Source organism: Uranotaenia lowii, chromosome 3 (genome assembly GCF_029784155.1).
Source record: "Uranotaenia lowii strain MFRU-FL chromosome 3, ASM2978415v1, whole genome shotgun sequence".
NCBI lineage: Eukaryota > Metazoa > Arthropoda > Insecta > Diptera > Culicidae > Uranotaenia > Uranotaenia lowii.
Window position 1 is genome coordinate 291370480 of NC_073693.1, and position 15514 is coordinate 291385993.

At 41.0% G+C, this 15514-nt stretch overlaps 8 protein-coding genes across 9 annotated transcripts in view; 5 read left to right on the top strand and 3 right to left on the bottom strand.

The window, feature by feature from the left end:
- LOC129758382 (pseudouridine-5'-phosphate glycosidase-like) overlaps positions 1 to 5873 on the bottom strand; it is a 59743-nt gene extending 53870 nt beyond the window's left edge. Inside the window, exons 1-2 of the mRNA XM_055755886.1 lie at positions 5669 to 5873; positions 581 to 665 (exon numbers count right to left, since the gene is read on the bottom strand). Of these exons, the coding sequence (XP_055611861.1) occupies positions 581 to 660 (80 nt within the window). The 5' untranslated portion in view covers positions 661 to 665; positions 5669 to 5873. The remainder of the gene's footprint in view (positions 1 to 580; positions 666 to 5668) is intronic.
- Positions 1099 to 5779, top strand: LOC129758381 (EF-hand domain-containing protein 1-like). Its single transcript, XM_055755885.1, has 3 exons — positions 1099 to 2207; positions 2274 to 2458; positions 4580 to 5779. The coding sequence occupies exons 1-3, from the start codon at positions 1474 to 1476 to the stop codon at positions 5602 to 5604; spliced, it is 1944 nt and encodes a 647-aa protein (XP_055611860.1). The 5' UTR covers positions 1099 to 1473; the 3' UTR covers positions 5605 to 5779.
- A 702-nt stretch (positions 5874 to 6575) lies between the features above and the next one.
- LOC129757710 (uncharacterized) lies at positions 6576 to 8323 on the top strand. Of its 2 annotated transcripts, none has more exons than XM_055754999.1 (5): positions 6576 to 6788; positions 6848 to 7554; positions 7608 to 7926; positions 7980 to 8179; positions 8245 to 8323. In XM_055754999.1, exons 1-5 carry the CDS (start codon positions 6624 to 6626, stop codon positions 8309 to 8311), a joined length of 1458 nt encoding a protein of 485 aa, XP_055610974.1. In that variant the 5' UTR covers positions 6576 to 6623; the 3' UTR covers positions 8312 to 8323. The 2 variants fall into 2 exon arrangements, with proteins under 2 accessions (XP_055610974.1, XP_055610975.1); XM_055755000.1 differs by having other exon boundaries at positions 8007 to 8179.
- A 600-nt stretch (positions 8324 to 8923) lies between these two features.
- On the top strand, positions 8924 to 10277 carry LOC129755550 (MRN complex-interacting protein-like). The gene is made up of 2 exons (XM_055752101.1): positions 8924 to 9030; positions 9094 to 10277. The coding sequence occupies exons 1-2, from the start codon at positions 8980 to 8982 to the stop codon at positions 10045 to 10047; spliced, it is 1005 nt and encodes a 334-aa protein (XP_055608076.1). The 5' UTR covers positions 8924 to 8979; the 3' UTR covers positions 10048 to 10277.
- LOC129755551 (probable Golgi SNAP receptor complex member 2) lies at positions 10122 to 10988 on the bottom strand. The gene is made up of 2 exons (XM_055752102.1): positions 10720 to 10988; positions 10122 to 10654 (listed from the first exon to the last, which is right to left on the bottom strand). Exons 1-2 carry the CDS (start codon positions 10851 to 10853, stop codon positions 10153 to 10155), a joined length of 636 nt encoding a protein of 211 aa, XP_055608077.1. The 5' UTR covers positions 10854 to 10988; the 3' UTR covers positions 10122 to 10152.
- A 774-nt stretch (positions 10989 to 11762) lies between these two features.
- Positions 11763 to 12712, top strand: LOC129755979 (histone-arginine methyltransferase METTL23-like). The gene is made up of 2 exons (XM_055752724.1): positions 11763 to 11920; positions 11982 to 12712. Exons 1-2 carry the CDS (start codon positions 11789 to 11791, stop codon positions 12570 to 12572), a joined length of 723 nt encoding a protein of 240 aa, XP_055608699.1. The 5' UTR covers positions 11763 to 11788; the 3' UTR covers positions 12573 to 12712.
- Positions 12597 to 12979, top strand: LOC129755980 (SRA stem-loop-interacting RNA-binding protein, mitochondrial-like). Its single transcript, XM_055752725.1, has one exon. It carries the CDS (start codon positions 12597 to 12599, stop codon positions 12870 to 12872), a length of 276 nt encoding a protein of 91 aa, XP_055608700.1. The 3' UTR covers positions 12873 to 12979.
- Positions 12980 to 13267: 288 nt separating this feature from the next.
- On the bottom strand, positions 13268 to 15342 carry LOC129755133 (probable ATP-dependent RNA helicase DDX55 homolog). Its single transcript, XM_055751484.1, has 2 exons — positions 15119 to 15342; positions 13268 to 15031 (listed from the first exon to the last, which is right to left on the bottom strand). Exons 1-2 carry the CDS (start codon positions 15224 to 15226, stop codon positions 13292 to 13294), a joined length of 1848 nt encoding a protein of 615 aa, XP_055607459.1. The 5' UTR covers positions 15227 to 15342; the 3' UTR covers positions 13268 to 13291.
- Positions 15343 to 15514: the final 172 nt, after the last annotated feature.

The window sequence follows — 15514 nt, forward strand, 5'->3', positions numbered from 1 at the left end:
ACCTACAATGCTTCCAAAATTACTGAAGGCAAGCGACTCATTTCAATCTATATTTTATGTGAACCCGAGCGAGGTCGGGTAAAATCAGCTAGTTCATAAATATTTGAGACTATTTTTCTCCGAATGATAATCACGTTGTAGTAAAATTACGGAATATGTTGGCCTATTTTAAGTCAGTTAACATTTCTGTGTAAAGCAAGGCTTAGTTTTGTTTGAGAAGCTCATCCGGTATTTCGAACTTGTTCAAGAATTTGTGCAAATTTTCATGCTGAAAATTTTTCACCTGACCCACATTGCGGAACATTTGTGTTTTCATTCTACTTTTTTTCCTTTGATGTTTTCGATTTTGTTTTTGATTTTGATGAAATTTGTAAATGAAATTCAAAAACTAAAAGTTATTGAAAGTTTACTTCGAGTTTTTTTTTTATTCGATTTCAGGCAACCGAATCGCACTGAACTTTCCCCAAATTTAGCATTGCATATCCGGGTAATCTGGAATGCTTATTCTTGTACCATCTAAGTTTAATATGAAAAACTGTTAGCCGTTTATTGAAAAAAAATTTAAAAAAAATATTCTTACCTTATTCTTGGCAGTTGCGACAAGCGGCGCACGGACGGAGTTTTGCTGGTCGAAGCCAATTTTCTAGCAAAACGCAACATTATATCTGAAAAAAAATAAGGTAATTTATCGTTAAGTCCGGTTTACAGTTCAAGTGACAATGAACGTGAGAAAAACTTAGTGGAATCGATGGAAAATGATTGAAATATGAAAATCCAACCGGACTTTTTCGTTGAAACCTTCTATAACGGTTTTTTATTTCGGTTCCCCCGGTTTTCCCCGCGGAAATTTCATCATGGCGGGATAATCGGAATAAAAACAGTTCAATCAGGTTTCAAGGAACGAGTCCGGCTGGATTTTCATCTTTAAACTATTCCCCATCGATTCCACTATGTTACAAAACCTAGTTTCGTCGCGTTGTTTAGGTATTGACGAAATAAGATTTTTCAAGTGAAGTATAAATGGGCTTTTAGTAGGAAGGTAGGTAGGTATTCTTTGGAAATATCCATATTGTGAAATTAAATAAAATTTTTAGAAACGTCGCTGGTGAACTGGCAACAAAATACAGACTTCCGACAATCTAGTACTTCACTTTTCTTTGTCGGAAGTCTGAAGTCCGGACTTCCGAAGTAAAATTTAGTGCTGGCGCTATTATATTTCAACACACAAGCTGCTCTGATACCAAACGTCCAACAGGTGTTTCCGCAACCGCATTTTATTCACTCCACGTGTTTGCGTGTGGCTGTTTGATTTTTTTTAACGGAAACTCACAGCGCAGGCGAAAAAGTTTCCCTGGTAACGTTCTACAATCGGTCGAATTTTGTTTATTTCCAGCACTTTCCGATAAACCTCAGAGAAAATATCAAAAATCGAACTTTACAATAATCTAGCAGCAATTTTATCAGCTTTCAAGAATGGAAGGCCTTCCGAAGCTTCCGGGTTACGAGTTTGCCGATCGGATACGCCAACGCCATAATGTGCCACAGTGTTTCAAGTACATCAACGGATATCCGGTTCCGGAAAAACCGGCCTGCGGAATCGGTGGGGAGCAACTGAACGAGGATTCCATCTTTTTCTGCACCGACGATACGGATGCGACGATGTACGACCCGATTCTAACTTACGGACGCATTAAGAAACTTCCGATTAAACCGTTCCGGCCGCATTTCGTTCTGTACGACCAAAAGACGCTTAAATTCAATGCTTTCTTTCGGCAACCAGTCATAGAGACTCCGAACGAAAGTTTTCGTGTTCGGTTTGTTAATATCCTGTATTTTCTGGAGGACGACACAATGACCGTAATTGAGCCATCTGTAGAAAATTGTGGATATCCACAGGGACGTTTAGTAAAGCGTGGTAAAATACCTAAAAACTGCTTGGGAGAATCATACAGTTGGAAGGATTTGAACATCGGAATCGATCTGGACATTCATGGCTACGTGTTCCACATCACCGATTGTGACCCATTCACCAAGGAGTTTCTGTTGAGTAACGGAATCGAACTGAATGAAATGGAATTCCCTCCACCGGATCCGGGAATGACCGAGCGATCCATTCGGGAACGACAGAACTTCAAACACCATAAAATGTATGCGGTACCTCGGGACAACCTTCGGAAGTATTTAGAGTTTCAGGGCAAAGTTTTACAGTAAGAGCCTTTTCTCTATTTTTTTTTTTAAGATTTTATCTTAACACACATAAACTTTTTTACAAGATTTGACGTTATATTGGACGAATCCGATCTACCCGGTGGAGAAAAAATGACATACAAAATGTACTACTTCCTGGAAGATGACACAGTATCGATTAAGGAGTTGAAGGAAAATTCCGAAGGCAGAGATTACTTTCCGATGATGCTGCGCCGGCAAAAGTTGCCCAAAAACTGGAAGGACAAGCTTGGTGAGTTGATTTAAACTGACTAATATTACTTTTTTCAGAAGAGAAAGTGTTTTGCACTCTCTTATGTCTAGTTCTGAACTATAAATCATGTTTTGAATTCTGATTGTATGAATTGTATACAGATTATTTTCAGCATGTTATTTTTTAATCAGTCAAAAAGTTTAATTGTAATTTGATAAGTTACTTACCTATTACCAATATAAAACTGATTTCGAAGCTTGAAATTCGAATTTCAGGAGTATCTCGGATTCAGAAAATCATATTCAAATCCGTTTGAAAAATTTTAACGTTCCAAGGTAAAACAGTAAAATTCAGAATTTAAAATTTTTAATTCAGAAACATTTTTCGTATTTTTTCTACCTACCTACCTAAGGGACCGGCGCCGATTGGCCGACGCATAGGGCTGAGATAAAAGATCTCCACTGCTGGCGATCCGGAGCCAGCGTCTTCACTTGCTGCCAGCCAAGGTTCTCGTCAACTGTGCGGATTTCAGCGGCTAGACTACGCCGGCCAGAGCTTTTGGGCCTGCCTCGTCTTCGATGCCCATCTGGATTCCAGTCAAGCGCCTCTCTGCAAATCTCGTTTCATCTCTTCGCAACGTGTCCCAACCCATCTCCACTTACGTTCCCGAATCTCAATTTCTAGCGTCTTTTGCTGAAACCGGCGATGAAGTTCCACGTGTGAGATCCAATCGCCAGGCCACCAAGCGCGGATGATGTTCCGCAGGCATCGATTCACAAAAACTTGCAGTTTTCACGTCGTCACCGCATATGTGCACCAAGATTCATACCCGTACAACAATACGGATTTGACGTTTGAGTTGAAGATTCGGATCTTAGTTCGTAGAGAGATCTGGTGTGAGCGCCAGATATTTCGGACATTCGCAAACGCAAATCGGGCTTTTCTGATCCGGGTTTCGATGTCCTTCTTGGTACCACCATAATGCATAATCAATCTGGCTACAAAGATACTGGAAGCACTCCACTTTCTCAACCTGTTGCCCAGCTACTATGAAACTGGAGGGATTTGCTGTGTTGATCTCCATCGACTTGGTCTTTCCGAAATTGACTTTGAGACCTGCTGCCTTGGAGCTTTCGGTGAGGTCGTCGAGTTTGCTCTGCATGTCTTGTTGTGTTAGCAGCAGCCCAGATGTTTTCGTGGTTCAGTCGGTCGAATGCTTTTTCGAAATCTACGAACACCAGCAGAGGAGAGTCCTGGAATTCGTTGATTTGTTCCAGTATGATTCTTAGCGTTGTGATGTGGTCCACACATGATCGTCCGGATCGGAACCCAGCTTGTTGCCGTCGGCTTTGAGCATTTCAGCAGGAATGCAATCGATTCCAGGCGCTTTGTTGGATTTCATGTCCTTGATTGCCGCTTCTATATCAGCCAGTGAGGGCGCTTCCGAGTTGACGCCATTAATGCAACTTACTGTTCGCTATTTGTGATTCGGAAAAGTTGTTCAAAATGCTCAGTCCAACGCTTGAGCTGATCTGTTCGATCTATCAGCAGGTGACCTGTTCGGTCTTTCAGCGGCATTCTTGCATGCGGCTGCTTTGGCTGACCCGGTACATGCCTGCTCAATTCCGACTTTCGCCTTTCTTCGATCATCCTCCAGGTTTCATTTGACATCCATTCACTTCATCTTCCACAAACTTTACCGAAAGTACCATGACTCGTCGTGATAAAGGCATTCTTGATTCCACACCACTGTTCCAGGCTCGGAATTCCAGCTGTTCAACGTATGCCCTTTTCACCTCTGGATTCTCCAAACGGCGTATCGACATCCGACTTTCTCCTCTCGTCGTTGGACACGCGCGACTCTCAGTCGTATCTCACCAAGGACGAGGTGATGGTCAGATGCAATTTCTGCGTTTAGTTTGTTGCGGATATCAAAAAAATATTTTATTTCGGGATGCTGAGCCTTGGATAGCAAAAATTTAGATTTGGATTAGGATTTGAACTTACTGAATAAAACCTCTGGTCGTAGTAAAAATTATGAAAATTTTAATTTAAAGTTTGTAGAAATTAAACTAACAAATAATAAAGCGCTATACTCGTGTCTAGAGTTTGCAAACTTCTAACAAATTTCTATACTAATTGACCTTTTATCTTTTAAAGTAACCTACCCCTCGATCGCCCTGGAGCTTTCCGAAGCGGAAGTATCGGAGTACTACTCTCCCAAGGATTTTCTGGTGGGTGGAACCATATTCGTGTACGGGCGTAAATTTTTGCTACTAAACTGCGATCAGTTCACCCGTAGCTACTACGAACGAGCGCTCAAGATTCTGCAACCGAAACCGGTGGACATGAGTGCTGCACCACCACGGACACCTCGTCAGGAATTACCGGTTTATTTAGGTTTGGGGACTCCGGAGGATTCAATTGCCTCTCATCACAGTTTGGTTCCGAAAAGTCCGAAAAAAGATTTGGTGACCTATCTGATTAATATGAACAAATATTTGCGCTACGGATGCGTGCTGGACAACGTTCATCCGGAGGACTCTATTCGGAAGTTTGTCATGAGTCTTTCGTTGGCCGATGGAACGATCACGATTATGGAGACAAGGATCAGAAATTCCGGCATTCAGGGGGGTAGATTTTTGGCGGCCACAAAGGTGTGGAAACCTGATTGCGATCCGAATGCTCCGGAATATTATACAGCTAAGGATTTGTATATCGGGGCAGTTATTGTGGTTCATTCGCATCGTTTCCGGTTGGTTAGCGCAGATTTGTACGTTTATCGGTACATGCAGGCGCATCCAGAGATGTTTTCTCCCAGTGCGATTGACACGGTTCGGGGATATTTGTTGAGTCAGGGTCATTTGAAGGAAGATTTGCAAAAGGCAATAGAGGAAGATTACCAAAAGTATGGCCGTAGTGAACCTGCGGATCCAGTGAGAGGAATCGGGGAGGTAGAAAAAAGATTGAACGATTTTAGCATCTCGGAAGACGGAAAGCCAATTTCAGCTCCCGTTGTGGGGACATTTGATCAGCACTACTGCCCCTCACCGATTGTTCCGGACGAGGAAATCAAGAAAGCGTATCATACCAACGACAGCGAGGAACTGGCGATGCAAGGCCAAATCGAAGGCGATGAAGTTGTCAAATGTGGAAAAACTGTTCGATTTGAGGATCATTGTTGATCAGTCGTATCAAAGTAGTACAATTGAAATGGAAATTACTGGGACAGCAGGGAATTTCACTTACCGGTTCACAACAGCACCTTTGGAAAGTGTTCAAGAGTGTTTTGGCACCAGTGTTGATTGACAAATAAAAGCACACCAAATTTCGTTTAAAAAAACTACACTTTTAACCTATTGAGAAAGAAAATTCCCGAAAACCGACGATAAACTGTAAAAAACACGATACCGGCACTTTTTACTGATAACACAAACAGCTGACTTTGTTTACATTTACGAAAAACACGTTTTTGTTTGAACAACATGGTAGAAAGAAAGGTGGTGCAAGTTATTTGATACGCGAATGAAATTATAATTTTATGCAAAAATCAACGATTTGTTTTCCCGTTGTTCAAATATGAAAATATTATAATATATTTCTTTAGAACTGAAGTTTTCTGAACAACATAAATAAAATTTATTGCTTCCGAATAAATTGTAGGAAATATAAAATAGATCATGTTCCCATGTTTCAAAATAAAGTTTTTAAGAATTATTCTATGATCAAATTGATATCAAAAATTCAAAATTAGTTAAATAATAATAAAAATTATTATTCAACCGAATTTAAATTGAACCTTTCCAATACGGAATAAATGGACTGAGTTTTTTCCGTGTGTTTATAAACATAAAGATTTCATTCAATTCGTTTCTGAAGGGGTTTCATAACCTCCTTGCAGCACGTGTTACAAACCGAACCAAACCACTTTGAATATCAACGAAATGACTGCCACAGGTGGTTAACGAATGCGTTTAAAAAAACTCAAACTTATTGCTCCAAACATTTTTTTAGAATTGGAAATCAAAAGAACATAAACTCTAATGTTTTTGACACATAAAAGCAGTTATTGTTAGATGTCAAAAATTTTCTGCGCGCTTGCCGTTACCATGGTAACGGACAAGCAAAACATATATTGCAAAAATTATACAATCGAAAACAACCATAAGATACATCAAAACACTAAAAGTTCCATTAAAAAACCATGAGTTTGGACTGTTTCACAATGGTTTCGAACGATGTCGTTGAGTTTCGTTCGACTTGGCGCACCGGAGAAAAACCGGTACTGGTAGACAGTGCCATTGGGACGGATCCGCCGGTGCCGAAGAAAGATGTCTCGGTCGATGTCCTTGAGCGCAAAGATATTGCGGTGAGTGATTGTTTTTTTTCTAATGTGACAAATTTTACATTTTTGATTTTTAACTAAAGATTCAAACCGAAACATTCTCTCGAAATGCGGACACAACATCGGACGATGTTAAGCTGTCTAATTGGTTGAAGAAAATATACCCCTTAGTGGAGGAAGAGCTTTCATCTGGTATTAGTGAGGTGTATGACATAAACGACAATTATGGTGATCCAGCTGGTAAACCAACCATTCGCAAACATCAAGAACTTCTGCTACGGAAACTCAATCCGGACATGGATGCACAACCAAATCCAGTTAAGCTAAACATGGGTGCTGCAACGTGGCTTTCGGTGCTAACACGTGATGCGCCATTGCTTGCGTTAGCTTGTGGATCGCACCACGAGGCATGGTGTGAGCACACTTATTCAACAGTAACGGTTTTCACACCCAAACGTGATACGTATGGATCGATTCAATGGACGGAGCTTTGCAGCAGTCCCGTTAAAGCTTGTATTGAAACATTGGAAACGAATCCATTTAATAAGGACATGTTTGCTGGAGGATCTGTTTCTGGTGACATCTACGTTTGGCAGTACGAAACTAATATGAAAAGTGAACAGAATTCGATTGTCGAACTTTTCTCGGAAACTGCAGACTACGGTCGGATAGTCGATTTGGCATGGATTAAGTTCAATCCGATGACCAAGGATGTTGGACTGCTTTCGTGTCATAGCGATGGAATTATCACCCTGTGGAAAACTGGGAAACTAATCGGAAAAGATAAAACGTAATTGTTGTTTCACATAATCTAGCCAGTTTAATTAATTTTAATATTTTAAGGTTCCACGTGGCATCAGCATCGTATGCTCGAAAGTCCATAATTTTGACTCAAATTCTAACAATATCCAATTCAGAATTCGTTGTCGGAACAGCAGATGGAAGCATACTGTTGTGTTCGATGGCTCAGTTGAACCCGATTGGAGGTTCCGGTGGTGTGGGGTTTTCAAAAAAGAATTCTTTCGCCCCGGCCATAACCGAGCTAAAATCTCACTCCTTCGCTGTCACCAGCCTGCTTAAAGTTGAGAACTCGCGGCAGCAGTTTCTGATCAGCTGCGATCTGACCGGAGAGGTTTATTTCCACGACATCACCGATGCTGTTGTAGGTTTTATAAAAAATCATTTAAAATTGTTTCTAAAAAAAAATTATTTCAGAATTCCGCCCCAACGGTTATAATAAAGCTGCCTTTGCCCTTCAAAAATCGCATAATTTGTACCGAGGATATGCGTTTTATAATGAGTCCAAGCAACGATGGAGTTCTGGAAGTGTTTCAGGTTGACAGTGGGCTGGTCGATGTGATGGAGGAAAGTGGAATGCGAGGCAAACCGTGTCTTATTCGGAGCAGTTCGAATGGGTATGTTAATTTTATTTTCTAATCTTCAGCAAACTGGCTTTTAAAAATATTTTGTTTTAATTTAGGAAATGGCTTCTTACCGGACCGTATGATGGAGGATTTATAATATATTCAATAAACAAAGCTGAATAAATTAAAGAAGTTAAAAAATATTGCTAATTTCCTATACTCAAAAATATGCGTTTAAAATTTAAAAAAAATCCGAATATTATAGTCGATAAAATAATAACATCATTTTGAACAGTAATGAAATAGTTACATAATTGTATATAAAAAACTTCTTCGTTTATTTGCTGCGTAGGCGAATTCGGTTTAAAAATAATTAGCTATTAATAAATTAAATACCTTATAAGTTAAAACTCAATTTTACTTGAATTCAGAATTTTTTTTTTTACGCTATGGTAGATAGATTTTCAACGAATCAACCAGATTCTATTTTTGTGAGTTTAGTTTATGATAAAAACAACAGGTAATTCATGATCCGTAAAATTGAGAAAGTTAGATACTTTTTTATGGATTTGAGGAATTATTACGGCGCGTTTGTAAATTGATTTTTTCTATCGAAATGATTTTTTATCGATGCTGGCGTTCGTAAATTATAAACAAACGTATGCAAAACATCAATTTACGATCGCGCCGTTATTGGGTTTCAATCGAATTTGAAAATGCTGTTGAATTTCCCCTTCAGAAACAAACATTCAAAAGTAAACAAAGAAATTTGCCACAAGGGCTAAAAAAGCGCAAAAATATTTAAAAAATTTAATGTAAAATAAACGAATTTCTCGAAAACTTTTGTTAAAATGCCTCAAGAATTAAGAGTAGTGCGTTGTTTTGAGTGCAAACAGTTTCAGGTACGTTTCCAAATCTAACAAATTCCAATAAAACCTTCATTCAGTCGTAAATTTTAATTCCAGACCGATATCGTGAAAAAGGCCAACAAATGGGTGTGCAAACTGTGCGGCACCAAACAATCGCTACTCAAAGAATATGGCCGTGGTTCCGGTCGTGACTGTCGATTGCTTGCCCAGGAACTGAGTTCCCGCTCCATGGACGAAGAACGGCTGGAGCAAGCAATCGCACAGCAGGTCATTTCCGGTGGGCTACAGCTGCCGCAATCTGCTTCCGGTGCTCTACGGGACGAATCTCAACGGTTGGTTGATGCTCAACAAAATCGCGAAGCACGGTCTTCTGGCAGCAAATGGGAACGGTTTCGGGATGGCGAAGACGACGATGATGAAGGGAACATTTGGAATAGCATTGAAAAATCAACAGCGCCTAGTCAAAACAGCAGGAATCATTCAAACTGTTCAACACCAAACGGGTCTTTCAGTCAGATGCCATTGCAAGCTATGAGAGATTCAAACTGTTCAACATCCCATGGTTCGTTCCATAAGAAGCCGTTTCAATCTGTAAGTACCTCCCATCTTAAAACGTTTGACCAATCAAATGGTCCTAAATTAGTACCGTTGGCCGATTTTCATCAAATGGACAAAAAAGAAAAGAAACAATTCAAGTGGCAATCTTACAATAATTCGAAAAATGTTTCGAACAATCAAAATAGTAATCATAATAAGGCTAAGGAACCGGAAATTTCAGTAACCCCTACAAATTCCCAAGTCAATTTGACTTTACCAACAGAAAATTACAATAATTTAAAACGTAAATCTACCGCTGAGATATCAAAAACTGCCACTCCAATGATGTCGTTTGGTAAAAGATCTAAAGCGGAGATTTTGAATAGTTATTCAGAAACAAGTAGTCAAATTTCTCCTGTTCAAAAACACGTACAACACACAGAGAGTGGCACAATTGCGACATCTTCAAAGTGGTCTAAATTTGTTGTTCCGGAAGAGGACGATTATGACTAGTTAATAAACCTTGTAAATGTAAATGAAAACGCTCCTATAGAATAGTTCGAAAGCCATAGTTTGATAGCAACAATATGAATTTACTTCTTAAAAAGAGCCGGATACTTAATATACAAAAAAGTAGATCACCAGAACAATTATCAGCAGTGTCAGAACCATTCCTCCAATCATAACGTACTTGTCTTCGACTAATCGTCTCTCGATCATCTTCATCGTCTGATTCGAAAGTCCAAGCGTACTCCCAACATCCATAATTCGCTTGCGGGCCCCTTTGAGCGTTTCTCGCTGGCTTCGCAACCCATCGAGCACATTCGATCCTGTCATGATCATTTCATCCACACCCCGGTGTGCGTTATGCATTGAGTTGTGGTGCTGCAGCGAATAGTCGATATCGATCGAGGTTTCCGGGTTGGCGGTAAACCGTTTGTTGAGAAGTGTTTCCCGCTCGGCTTGCTCTTGGGCCCTACGGGTTTGTTTGCGCTGGAAGTTTTGTAAGGCCGCGTTCAGGTGTCGCACGTCATACTTAAGTTGATCCACCCGCATTTTTGCATTCTGTCGTTGGGTGGCCGGAACTTTGTACACCAGCACATCGAGACGGTCACAATTACTGCTCGGAGTAGAATACCAGTCGGTTATTAAGTGTTAAATTAAATATCAATTGAAAAAACTCACGCATTAATAGCGGCCAGTTTGGTTTGGATGTCCGCCTCCACGGCGCCCGTATCAACTCGGGTGTTGCTCAGCTGTTCGAAGCATTGTTGCGTCTCCTGGATCAGGCTGTTTGTTTGGAAGTATAACGCTTCCATGGCTGAATGCGTATTATCTATTTAAACAAATTATTCCCTAAATTTAACAATACATTTTCGCTTTAATTAGGAAAATTAAACTTTCTAGGATAGAGAACAACTGAAACACGAAAACGGACACATCATAATGTTTTGACAAATGAGTGGTTTTTTTGGGTGCGTTTTGTTTGCTTTTGTTTGTTCCCAATAAGAATTTTGAAATCGAGCAGTACCAGAATCCATCTAGATCCCATCGTTTTCCATGATACTCCCAGTCTAGAAATTTGGATCATAAATAATCTAATATTTGGTCCGATTTTTCTATAACAAAACGGACGAAACTGAATCCTATCATCTGTGTGACGTGATCAGGCGCGTTTATTTTTGAGTAATTCGATGGTTTAGTTTCAGCATTCTTATTACTTAAGGGCCGAAACTAAAGCTGTTCACTGTTGACTTTGACAATCCGGAGCAAGAGTCTTCACTAGATTCTTTTCGACAGTTCGGATTACTGCGGCTAGGGCATGCAGTTGATCGATCTAGTCAAGGTCCCAACGCATACATATACGTTTAGGCTGATCTGTTTGAACTGTTGACCTGCCGGTCTTTTAGCGGCAATCTAGTTTTTGGCTTTAGGCTAAAACGGCGAAAAAAATGGATATCTCCATTGGCGGCAGGCTCTACGCATATCGTATGCGAACGACTGCTTTGGCTTATTGACAGATGCAGGATTCTCCAAATGGCGAAAGTCGTTTCAGCTTCCCCTGAACAAGAGAATTGGCACTCGCAATGACTCCTCCAAATTCGCATAAATGAACATAACGAGTGAAATGAACTGCTTCCAAACCGTCCAATGGAATCTGCCGAAAACTTTTTTAGACTGGGAAGTTGTTTGGTGACAAGAAAAAGAAGAAGTAAACTAGAAAAAAAAAATTACAGTACCTGCCGCGTCAAACATGACAAGATTCCATCAGCAGCAGCAACAAATGGAAAACAATGTTGAACAGATAAAAACGTTTATTTTTGGAACCAAAAACAAACACAACGCGGCGGAAGCGACAGAAAAGTTGGAAGTGCTGATACCGGAGGTGAGTTTTTTAGTATTTTGGTTGGTTTTCCATTGAAAAAGTTTGTTGAATCAAATTTCAGCTTCTTCTTCCCGGGTATTCTTTTTATACCTGGCCCTCGGCTCACGTCCTAGCTTGGTTCCTTTGGCAGCGGCGGGTATCTCTGAGTAGCAAACGGGTGCTGGAACTGGGAGCCGGGACTTCACTCCCGGGGATAGTAGCGGCCAAGTGTGGTGCTCACGTTACCCTGACCGATTGCAGTACCTTGCCGAAAACGCTTCAGCACATTCAACGGTGCTGCCGGTTAAACCACTTGATTCCGGGCAAGGATATTGAAGTTGTCGGGCTTACTTGGGGACTGTTCTTGGATCAAATCTTTCAGTTGGGTGCAATTGATTTAATTATTGGATCGGATATCTTTTACGATCCATCGGTGTTCGAGGATATTTTGGTTACGGTTTCCTTTCTGTTGGAGGCAAATCCACAGGCTAAGTTTCTGTTTACCTACCAGGAGCGAAGTTCGGATTGGAGCATAGAGACTTTGCTGAAAAAGTGGGGACTCAATTGTAACGTCATCAGCTTGGATAATCTGAGCACCGAACTCGCCATCGATCCGCAGGAGTTGATGGGCAACCACACGATCCATCTGCTAGAAGTTACTAAGAGATCGTAAGTTTTAAACATTCAAAAATCAATCATGTCTTCCTCGGGGGCTGCAGCCATCGCACGTGGCGTTCAGAAGCTGTTCGTCGGCAATCTTCCGTGGACGGTTAGCACCAAGGAACTGAAGGCGTACTTTTCAAGGTTTGGACACGTGCATTCTTCCAATGTTATCTACGATAAGACGACAGGGTTGAGTCGTGGCTACGGATTCATCGTGTTCAGCACACGAGATGGCTACACTAATGCCACAAATAATCGGAATCATTCGCTGGAAGGACGCTTGTTGGATGTGCAACCGGCTGCCTCCTGATTGCCATTATTTTAACAGTAGTTTCGTGTTAGGTCCATAATGTAGTGATAGAATACTGAGCAAACACTACGTACAAACGTAGTAATAACATTTAGATGTAGCAACGATTTGAGTTTGAAAATTTCTGATTATCACATGCCTTGAGAAATGAAAATTGTACAAACAATGATTGAAATATCAACTGAATCGTACTGCCTATTTGATACCAAAGATTTTTCACGAGGGAGGACTCTTACTTTCCGAAATTTTTCTCATCGCTTTTCAAAATTTGTTAATGCTCGTCCAGGTACTTATCAAATATGCTCGGGATGAATGATTCACATAAATAATTAAAATCCCGTGAAAAAGCAAAAAAAAATCAAAGATTTGAGTAAAACATTTCATTTGAACTAGCCAACAATTTGAACAGTTTATTTTCATTAACTGTCATCATCCTCGGACCCGCTTCCTATTCCCAGTTCATCGTCACATTCTTCCTCGGTTATCTTTTTCTTCTTCAACTTTTTTAACGAACGGATATCGTTGGCCAGCTCTTCGAGTTCCTCCCGGGAAAACTTGGCCTTCTTCTTCTTGGGTTGAACCGGGCCATCCGCGCTATTTTCTGCTTCCTGAGCGGCCTTCCGTTTCTGTTTCTGATCCCGACGCTTCTTGCGAATTTCCTTCCGTTCATCCCGGGCTTGTTTGGCCAGTTCCCAGGGAATCGATTTTTTCTTCAGTAGCTTTTTCTTCCCCTTCCATTCGCCGGTTTCCTGGTATATTTTCAGCTTGCTGTCGTAGGACGCCTGCTTTTGTTTGTCCTTGTAGGTGAGCTTGGTGATGTCCAGGGATTCGGGTGGACCTCGGAAGGTTGCCTTGAAGGCATCCTTCATTTCGGGCATTTTCGGAAGCTGCAGCAAACCGTAACTGGTGGCTATCCGGCCGAGGTCCAGATCTTTTAGACGAAGAATTAAGTTACACTCGTACTTGGTGTAGGCTTGAACGTGTGACACGAATGCTCGGTTAGCTTTATCGTAGACAGCTCGATCTTGTTTCTGAATCCAATGCAGGACGCTTAGCGTTTTGGTGAGCTGTTTTTCATTGTGGTCTAGTGTTACTTTCTTCAGAGAAACTTTTTGATTGCGTGTTAGGAAATCAACATAAGAGTCCTCGGTAGGTAGAAGCATGATTAGCGCGTTACCTTGATTGCCCTGTCGAGCTGTTCGTCCTACTCGGTGCACGAAAGCAGCCGCGTTTGAGGGAGCATCCCACTGCAAAACCCAATCCACTTCCGGAATGTCAACTCCTCTGGCCAATAAATCTGTGCATAGAAGTAACGCATTTTCTGACTGACGGAAATCTGCGAGGATTCTATTTCGCTGTGATTTCATTTTCCCATGTAGAGCCAAAACCTTCATGCTTTTAAGAAGTTCGGCCAGAGCGATTCCCCAATATTCTACACAAGCGCACGTTGGAAAGAATATCATTGCCTTCTTCACATCCTGCTTACGGATGAAATTCAGCAGCACAACCAATTTATACTCCGGTTCAACGATGACGTAATAATTCTGAAGCAGCTTCGGTGTGCTTACAGTGGCTTTCTCTTTGACACTCACCAGAACTGGATTCCTCAATCCAGCGCGCATCAAATCCTTGACTTCCTTAGTTTGTGTAGCAGAAAACAAACCGGTTCGCCTCTGCCGTGGTAAATAACCCAAAATAGTATTGACAGTTGTTTCGAAGCCCATGTCCAGCAAGCGGTCGGCTTCGTCCAACACCAGCAGTTCCAAACTCTTTACCTTCGCAGGCAAATTCAAATCACCCTTCTTTTCCATCAAGTCCTTTAATCGACCGGGTGTCGCAACCAGAATATTCGCCCCTTCCTTCCTCAGTGCATCGATGTCTTCCTCAACCGGATTACCGCCTATCAGCAACTTCTGTCTGAACCCACTCAACTGGTCGTGACCCAAGAACTCATCCAGAACGTCGCTTATCTGAGTTGCAAGTTCCCGAGTAGGGGAGATAATGACGGAACCGATCTCGAATCGTTTCCAAGCTGTGTCACGTTGCCGTCTCAGGAGCAATTCCAACAGCGGAACAACGAAGGCCAGCGTCTTACCGGAACCGGTGACAGCTTCTGCCGCCACATCTTTGTAGTTGAGAAGCAGCGGTATTGTGGCTGCCTGTCAAGATAAAATTTTATTTTATAACATCTCATTCGGTCAAAATCATGTTAAGTATCTATTTATATTTTTATAAATCATGTTTACCTGAACCGGAGTCATGCGTTCGAATCCGAGTTGATCGATCACTTCCAAGATTGGAGCACTGAGTGGTGGTTTATCTAGTTCGTTCCACTTTGAAGTTGGCTTGGCCATATTTTTGAATACTTACGATGCTCAGTCTGATCTTAACTATTTTTTAAACCAACTTTTAATAAAAGTTTTAACTGTATCATGAATTTTTGGCTTCTGCTTTCGCGCACGTGCGTTTATTTATATTCAAATTTCGACAACAATTAGAATCCATCTCCTTCATGAGTACACTGAAATACATTCATACATGAAATTTTCTTGAAAATGTATAAGATGCTCGAATCGAGTCAGTCTAATCGAGAGAAGCAAAAGTTCGAGTACAAAGGTCGGACTTAACAGAAATATCTTGAC